The sequence below is a fragment of the Drosophila hydei genome, unplaced genomic scaffold (assembly GCF_003285905.1).
Source record: "Drosophila hydei strain 15085-1641.00,03,60 unplaced genomic scaffold, DhydRS2 tig00000001-arrow-pilon, whole genome shotgun sequence".
Taxonomy (NCBI): Eukaryota; Metazoa; Arthropoda; class Insecta; order Diptera; family Drosophilidae; genus Drosophila; species Drosophila hydei.
This window is the reverse complement of record NW_022045643.1, coordinates 15,149,165-15,158,530: the sequence shown is the minus strand read 5'-3', so window position 1 is coordinate 15,158,530 and position 9,366 is coordinate 15,149,165. Positions and strand designations below refer to the sequence as shown.

Below are 9,366 nucleotides of genomic sequence, written 5' to 3'. Positions count from 1 at the left end.
TTTTTATATTTTGCTTTTACTGTTATTTAGTATTAAATATATATATATATACATGTATATATATATATATGTATGTATGTATGTATGTATTTCCTAGTTTTTTATTTATTATATAAATGATTAGATTATATAATTTAATTACATTCATACGCCCATTCATAAGCATTCAAGTCGCTGGCTAAATACATACATATTACCAAAAATCGAACCGGACAAACATTATAAGAATAATTAAATCAATTCGTTTCCAATACGATACTTGAATTCACATTTCCGGGCGGGCAGCGTTTTATACTTATCCAGTTTTACATCCAGACAATGAGAGGGAATGTGTTCATACATAAGTGCTGTATAGGTATGTATGTACATACAATAGTGTCCCATATATGTAGTAGCCAATATATATTAAAAATACAATAATAAAGCATTATATTTGTACGATATAAGTACGTAAATAAATTAAAGATTTGAATAAAGACAGTTAATAATGTATTTGAGTACATGATAAATTTTCAGTTTCTAATTTTTCGAATGGTCAACTGCTGTACAATACTCAAGGTACAATATATATTTATATGTATTTATAACTCAAGCGCACTTAGGCCAAACTGAACATTATTCTCGTAGCATGTAATCTACGACTAATAGAATGATTATAAAATACAAACTTGGTTGAATTACCTTAAGAACTATCTAATTGTTTTTTTTTTGTATTTTTTTATTTCTGTAGTTTTTTTCTGCTTTTTTTTTATTAAGATTATTTTTGTTTTTATTTTTTAGTTTCAAGGGCTGGGTGCTCAGAGCGACCCTGCGACATACGAAATGACAGCGCCAAGGGCGTGCATAGGGCGGAACGGCCTGCTGCGGCATTTGTAACTTCTAATTATATGCATATAATATATAATAATTGTAATAATAATTAAATCTACATATTTAAATTAATTGCGATTAAAAAAGCAAATGGGAGAGCTAAAATTAACAAGCAATTCATTATGTTTTTGAGTTTTTCTAATTTTTCCATTTTTTTTGTTGGTTTTTTTGGTTTTTTTTTTGTTTGTTTCTTCAAGACTCTAAAGTCTTTAAATTATGACGTTGATGCCACATGCAGCAGGCGGCGGCATTCAACGACGTCCATTACACGTGATCACTGAAAGTAGTTGTAAAAGCCAGAAGTAGCCTGTCCCAATTCTCGTATGGCCGCAAATGGATCCTTTTCCATGTCATTCGCTGGTAGGGAGGATTTCGATGGATGCAGAGGCCGTGCCGAGTTCATTGTTGGTTGCTGGTGTGCTGAAGCCGCTTGCGGTCCTTGACTTAGCACAGCCGCATATGTGGTAGCTGAGGACTGCTGATGATTGACGGGGTCGGTAGAGGACTGAGCAGTCTGCTGTGGCACGCTGGAGAACAAGTCTAAGTCATGTCCGCTCTTAATTGCATTGTAGTTATTGTAGAGCAGGCCATGACCGTGATCAGACTTGTTCGAGTGCTCGGTCCCCGCATTATTAGCTTGGAACAAGACCTCAATCAGGTTAGCGCTCGTGTCTAAACCGGCAAAAAGACCGGGCATGTTGTTGTAATTGTTGCCCCCATTGCCCGTCATTGCCTGTCGGCGGTAGAGCGGGACAGAACTGCCATTATTATGAAGACCATTGCTGTTGTGTCCACCATTGTTATGATTATTGAAATTGTTAAACGGCTTGTCATTCAGCAAAGAGTTTCCGGCTAGAGAAAAATAAATAAAAAATGATGCTATTTAACAATAAATAAATAAACTAGATGGAACTTACCATTGTTCATAAAGTTAGAGACTCCAGGGTTGCTGTTAGAGCCTGGGTGGATACCTGCTCCCTGCATCGGTCCAGTCATGTGGTTGGCATACATAGCTAACGGCTGCATTTGACCAGGATTTGGTCCATGTTTTCCCATAGTCAGAGGTGCTTGTTGTGTCTGTTGTTGCCCCTGCATCATATTGAAGAGCCGACTCTGTTGCTGCTGTTGTTGTTGTTGTTGCTGCTGATGCTGTTGCTGCTGTAAGTCTCCGCCATTCATCATACCATTTGACAGCGGCATGACCCCTGTACCCGCTGTCGTTGTTGTTACGCCCACCATGCCAAGTACATCACGTAAAATTGGTTGCGCAATGTCATTGGCTCCATTCATAATCGAATTGAAGACAAGATCTATTTGCTGATTAAAATTGTCCAAGGGAGGCGAAGACTCCACTGACTGTTGATTGAGGTTCTGCGCTTGTGTGGGGTACATCACCGGATACTGTCCTCTCTGGGGCTGTGGTCCCATAACAGCATGCGGATTAGATATCATCGGCGGTCCTGGTACTACCGGTGGCTGGGGCTTGTGTCCCTGCGGATGATGCTGCGGTTGGTGACCCTGTTGCTGCAACGTGGTCATCACTTGGCGAAGCATATCGCCGAACTTGTTGGCTGCCTCTTGACCCGCAGATTCAAGTAGCTTAAGATACCACTTATATTGTTCTTCCTTTGAACTGAACGCCATTTCGTATATGCTCATATTGGGAGGCAGTAGCTCGTGCGCAGACGGAAAGCGCAAGCTGCTGGGCGACGGCTGTTTGCCAGCCGTGTACATATAAGGGGCAGGTGGGGGTTGCTGTGGCGGACCCGCGGACTTTTCGTAGCTGGCATAACCCGCCGCAGTGCCATTATGACGCAGATAAGGTGGTGGGCCATTTTCCATCGGACTCATCGGTCCGTTGGGCACGCTACCCCCACGTTGAATTGGTATTGGTGGCTGTCCATACAGATGATGTTGTGGTGGCAGGGACTGTTGAGGTGGTGGCGCCTGGCCGTGGTTGTAAAGCGTCTTTTTAGCTAAGTAACCCAGTTCGCTTGGATTCCTTAGCAGTTGCGCAGCAGTGGTTGCGTTTGCTGCAGCTGGTGGAACGCTGCCTCCTCGAAGGGCCTTTTAATAAAAATTATTCAAACAATGTTAAGTCTTCTTCCACACATATAACATGCAAACTATTGTAAAAGTTGATCTGTCGATAGTATAAATAGGTCTAATAACTATTCTATGCAATTTGTTCACTTTTATATGGAGCTTCTCGAATATGACGAATTTGATTAATCCCACTCCCCTTAAGAATCTATTTAATTTTTGGCCTAAGTATATTTCGATTCAGTTTAAGTCTTAATTAATATTTTAACTTACTGGTGGAGGTACAGGTCCAGGACCGCGACCAGGAGCATTTGACTGCTGAGGCGGCGGCTGCTTATTCGGCGGTAATACGCTCCAGGGATTTGTTTGCGGTGGTGGACCCCAGAGACTGGCATTGGGATTCTGCTGCTGCTGTTGCGGCTGCTGTGGGGCAACGGGTGGCCGCCAATGTTGCATAGCTGTGTACTGGCCATAAGGCGGGGGCGGAGGTCCTCCACTTCCTGGCTGAGACTGTCGCAAATGTGGCGGTACAGGCGGCGGACCATTAGCCGGCGGCCCGCGCATTCCCATATGACCACGTATATGACCGGCAGGTCCCGGACCTGGTCCTGGCGACGGTCCATTGGAAGACTTACCGCCAGCGGCCACTGCTGCTGCCATCATCGCAGCCATATGAGTGGAATACATATGGTTGGCAGCCATTGCTGCGGCCATTTGATTCATCTGATGCGCGGACGGCCCGGGACCCATGCCAGCGGAGGCAGCATAATGAGGTGGCTGACTGCCAGATGGCGCGTGTGCTGGAGCATTTAGGTACAGAGCTGCTTGCTCGCGTAAGTATGCCTCTGGCTGTAGAGCACGAGGAACAAATTCGGGAGCTAACGGATTGAGGACGTAGCCGCGTTTCATTTCGACGCCATCAAGCTGGGATCGCAAGTTAGACCAAGTCAACCCAAACAGTGACTTGTGCTCATCGCATATTTCAATGAAACGCTCCCAGACCTTGCGACAGCGGCCTATTGAGCAGAGAGCAACCGGATCGCCGACGACAGCAACCAAGGACTGAGCTCGCGTGATCGCAGTATTTAGAAGCTTTGAGTTGCTTAAAAAACCATAATCTGTATCAGCATCACCTATACTGTCTGCAGCAATGGTAGCACCGCCAACACCGGGGCTGCTTCCTTGTGGCAAACATGTGCGTCTTGTTCGCACAGTAGACAGAAAAACAGCACGGAACTGCTTGCCCTGCACATTGAGAACGCGTTCCACGGAGATTCCGCCCATTCGACGTTTCCTCAACTCTGATCTAATGCGAAAAACTTGATCTGCATAAGGCGTCATAATGCCGATGCTTGTATCATTCAGCTTGCCCCAAGCGCTTGGCCAACGTTTACGCAGCTCTGAAACACGTTCAACTACTTCATAGACCTCAGCATTGTTATAGAACGCTGTCGAGTTTTTATCTTGTACATCCTCGCCCCTCGTTGTAAAAAATGTTAGAGGATAAAAACGTTCATGACGTGGCTGCTTGCCAGAGGCAACAAGCTTCTGCTCATAAAATAACTCCGAGGTGAATCGTATAATGGCTTCATGCGCACGATAGTTCTCGCAGAGCAAAATTTTACAGGGAAAGTTTGAAGGGTAGTGGTCGTATAGTCGTTCAAGCAGTGAAATATGCAATTTGCGTTCCTTTGCAAACGCGGAGAAGAGCTCGGGACTCATCTGCATATGGTCTCCAGCCAATACAATTCGAGTGGCATCGTTTGCTAGAGCCAGCGGCATAATCGCCTCACATTCCATTGCCTGCGCTGCCTCATCCAAAAATATATGAGTGAATAAACCTTTGGGCAACCCAAGCGAAGCCAACTCCATGCTGATGCTCAGTGTGACGACTATGATGCGATGACGCATTATGTCTTCAACACTAGGCCGTCGAAAGTTTCCTACACCATCAGTAATGCAATATTTTTGCACCACACTATTCACTGTCGCGGACCAACGCTTATGGTAGTAAACTCGCAGTGGTGTCGCTTCCTCGAGACCTTCTTCTATCCACGGATGCAGGTACTCTTTAATATAAAGGTCTGCCGCTGAATTGGAATGCGTGCAGATGAGTATTTTTGCTTCTGGCTGGGCTAAGAGCTGTTTAATTGCCTGTGCCAGGGTATATGTTTTGCCCGTGCCAAACGGTCCAATAAGTAAAATAGGTGGCAGCTTAATACTTAAAGCTGTTGTGATGGCGTTGACAGCCTCCCTCTGTTTTGCATTCAGTTTGGGCTCGCAGGCATCAGCCCATTGCTTTTTAGGAGTCCATGGTATGGCTGGCTCCAGCTCAGTTGCTGGAAATATCAAACGAAAGTCGGTTATCTTGTCCACAGCATTGTGCCACTCACAGTAGGGCATACGATTAAGTTGGAACTGTATATCTACGTCGAGCTCTGTGTCCGCTTGCAGGCCCATTGCTTCGACGCATTTTGATGACAACTTCAAATATATTACATTCTTGCCCTTGTCCTCAATAAGTGCTTCATACACAGCGCGCTGTTCAGATTTATCGGATTTAGCTGTTGTTTCCTCCGGCGCTGAAATATAGACGCTGATGCAGTTGGATAAAATCAGGCGACCCGGCGAAGTATCCTCTGAAATGTCTTTGCCTAGGCGCATCAATGCGAAAAGTTCACCAGCCAGTGAATACTTGGCCGTACTAGTTGCCATGCCCGCCGGCGTCAATATATAATTGGAGGCTACTGTCAGCCGGGTACGCACGTTATAACGCGCGATTTGCTCGTAGCGAGCAATCTCTTCAACATAAAGTAACTCGTGTATACGTGAACGGTAGTTGTTTTGTGTTAGTCGTTTCTCCACAATAGTCGACTGTGTTAGCGTAAAGGTGGCAGCACGGGGACAAGGGTATCTCTCTAAAAGCTCGCGTTCGTGCTGCAAGTCACTGAGATAGGCTTCTGTTTTCAGATGCGTCCCAATAGTGGTTTCAAAACGAGTCAGCTTGGTGTTAGAAATATCCCACCGTGTAGCCGAGCTATTTATAATGTCACGCTTGATTTCTTCAATTTTTTCGGCATCACTAACAGGTAACACATCAACGCAAAGATGACGTACCAGCAAAGGCTCCTGGCCGATGTCGAAACAGATCGACTGCCGAAACGTGCCGTAAATTTCTGTATGAAATTCAACAGTAATTTCGTGTGCGCTAACGAGTTTAGATGGTGTTGAACCTTCCTGACTTTCAGGCAATGTAGAAGACACCCACTCCTGATCAGACTTTAATTCTACGTTGACCTCCGATTCGGATGTAGATTGGCTCAGCTTAATAGCCTTAATCGCAAAATGATTGCGATGCGCGTCCTGTAGCAGAGCAACCGCTTTCAGTGGTCGCAATGTTTCCAGCTGGAACAGCCACTCACGCTTAGAAGTCTTTGAGCTGATACTGGTAACCAATTGCTGCTCGCATTTCGCTTCCATGTCTGGCACTTTTTCGCACATTATGCGCTCCGGGGCGGTAGCCTGAATCCATCGTTCGAGCACTTGTTCCGTGTATGACTTTCCATACAGTTCCTTCTCACAAGCCTTTTGTACACGCATTCGCCGATACTCGAATCGTTCCTTCCACTCGTTCAGTTCGTCCAACCCATGCGCCTCCACACATTGAGCTCCGTAATGGCATGTCTGCGCTTCCGCGAATGTCTCGCAGACGCTGTAAGTGTCCAGCGTGTAACCCCGAGGTGGGGGGCGCCATTTCCAGTCGCGACCTGCGAAATAAAATACTTAACAGACAAGCAAATAAATCAAAATATTGTACGTACCCTCATCGCTCATTATCACTTTCTGGTGGCTTTCAGTCTGGCAATGTTGCCTCAACTCGTTCCGTGTTTGGAAGTTGATGGCACAATAACTGCATGTTATTGTAGATGTTGAGTGCGCTGCTTGATCTGAGTCAGCTCCCGCATCCACTGATGAATGCTTAACACCAGTTAGTTTGATCGCCGATAGCAATTCAATGTTCTTGGTGTTCAAGCTGGAACTGGACATCGTGCTGCTACTACCAGTACTGCTGCTGCTACTGCTGAAGCTGCCACTACCATTCTGTTGCTGTTGCTGCTGATGTTGCTGTTGCTGTTGCTCGCGTTTCTTTAATCCTTTGTTGCTAAGTAGTTTGCTATACTTGTCCAACGGCAAATTGTTCGTGGCCCAATGATCGAGCTTAGTGTCCAGTATTGCCATCTCATCCTCAAGGCGTGCATGCGGAATTTTTTGCGATTGCGTCTGTAGTTTGTTCTGCCCATTCATAATCATCTGAATGATGGATTTGTATCGCTCTAGAGTCTTCGATATGTCCGAAAAAATTTGCTGGCCACTTAATTCATTTATCCACTTACTCAGAAAGTGTTCTGCATCCTACATATTATTCAAATATACACAACGGTTTGGTAAATAATGAGAAACTGACTTTTAGTCAAGCGACTCACCGAGTACTTGTGCAGCTTAAATAGGGCGTGAACCAGCCAACGACGCGCTCGCGAGACGCTTGCCAAGCACTCCGTCTGCTCTGAAAGCAGTGTCAGCACTTTGTATGCATCTTGCAGACAGCCTTCGTATCTACCTAACTCCAGTAGACACTCGCAGCGACCCAGCAGGCACGCGATTTGCTGATCCTTCTGCGCTCGTGTCGTTCCATTTGACTGCCCTTGTGGTTGTGGCTGCGGAGCTGCACTGGCTGAGAGTATTTGATCGTAGAGTGCCACAGCACGCGCCCAGCTCCGCCTTCGAACCATGTCATGCGCCTGCATCTCCTTTTCAGCGGCCATTGAAGGCAGCTCTTAATTGGCTAAACAACAAGTTGGTACAATTTCGATCAATGCTGTGAGCTGAAAAGAAGTCCTGCTGCCTTTCTTTCTAGCTCTGCCTTAGCACTGTCCTCTTATTTGAAAGTATTCCCAGTATATGTGTATGTGTATACGGGTACTTGCTTAAGCTAACAATTTACACTTATACAACAGTTTCTGCTTACTGAAAAAGAAAATTTAAAAAAGGCATAAGAACTTATTAAATTAATAAGAAATATATAACTATATAAAATAGCACATAGCTATAAGTTCAATTATTGCAAATGTCGTTCGTGGCATTTTTTTCGGGTAAAAAAACGACATTACAGAAATATTATGGTTTTGTATAGTATTTCTCGGCATCTTAGCTTTAGGTATTAATATGAAGGCATTAAAGGATGTGGAATGGAACTTAAAGGCAGCAGATGTAATCAGTCAATTTAACTATGTATCCAATTCAATATTTGTTTTGTAGTTTATTAAGACAGGACATAAGCTGTGTATGTAGTATGTACAACTAGTGCATATGAAATTGTAATGTAGATTTGATATTCTTATCACCCAAATAAATTATTTTTTTTGCAATTTTTGTGTTTTGTATATTCCACATATCAAGGCAGCTTTTATATACAAGAGAGAACGTGTTTCTCATGCAAATATGATATACTACAATTCAAACATTATTTCTACAAAGTGCTCTTTTAATTTACAATTGCATTTGTTTTCGCACAATAAATTCACTTTTCCTGTTAATTTTCGCTTATATGTAGGTTCTGCAACAGTAGACGGTGTTCAACACAAAACGAAATGTCAAATTAGCAGCCTGTGCCTTTTGATACGGCCATACGCAATGATGTTGCCATATAAATGTACATGTACATATGTGCAAATACACATATATAAAAATATATATACATACATGCATATATACATATATATGTATATAAATATATATATAAATCTATATATGCATATATATTAATCAATCGAATATTTTTTTTGAACTACATGCAAGTATATGCATGCATATAAATGCTCTTTGATTTTCGCAATATACTAAAACATTTTCTGTGAACGAAAATATTTGTACTTCTACTAACAGAAAAATGCAAAAGGCGCAGCAGCTGTCATTTGCCAAGCGAAGGTGTTGGTATAAATATTCGGCGGTATTAGAATAATTCACAAGCACATTTTAGTTACCTTTGCACTAACTGTTAATAATGCTACACTAATGTCTAATTTAATTTTACATGGTTAAGCACAAACTTTGATAGAAAATGCACATCTCACGTCGAAAAATGTTAAAAATAAGCTATGTATGTACTAGTGTTGGATCGCTCATGAGTGACTTTTAACAAGTTTATCAACACTAAAACGTGGTGGCCAGCTGATTGTAAATAAAAAAAATTCCGATAGCCTGATTATCGAATTGATATAGGTTTATACGAAATATATTGAAATGTACTATGAGGTTATCATCAATTATTTAATTATTATTCAAAATTGAATCGCACTTTTAAAACTATATACAAAAAAAACTTGGGCTATAAGGGCACAGTTGACAATTTGAAATTAAATCTATAGGAAATGAATATCGGTAATCGAGTTTTGC

At 43.0% G+C, this 9,366-nt stretch overlaps 1 protein-coding gene across 1 annotated transcript; it reads right to left on the bottom strand.

Moving 5' to 3' along the window:
- Positions 1-472: 472 nt before the first annotated feature.
- Positions 473-9,088, bottom strand: LOC111604283 (probable helicase with zinc finger domain). The gene is made up of 6 exons (XM_023322298.2): positions 8,955-9,088; positions 7,398-7,938; positions 6,735-7,326; positions 3,187-6,680; positions 1,788-2,937; positions 473-1,722 (listed from the first exon to the last, which is right to left on the bottom strand). The coding sequence occupies exons 2-6, from the start codon at positions 7,734-7,736 to the stop codon at positions 1,145-1,147; spliced, it is 6,153 nt and encodes a 2,050-aa protein (XP_023178066.2). The 5' UTR covers positions 7,737-7,938; positions 8,955-9,088; the 3' UTR covers positions 473-1,144.
- Between the last annotated feature and the right edge of the window lie 278 nt (positions 9,089-9,366).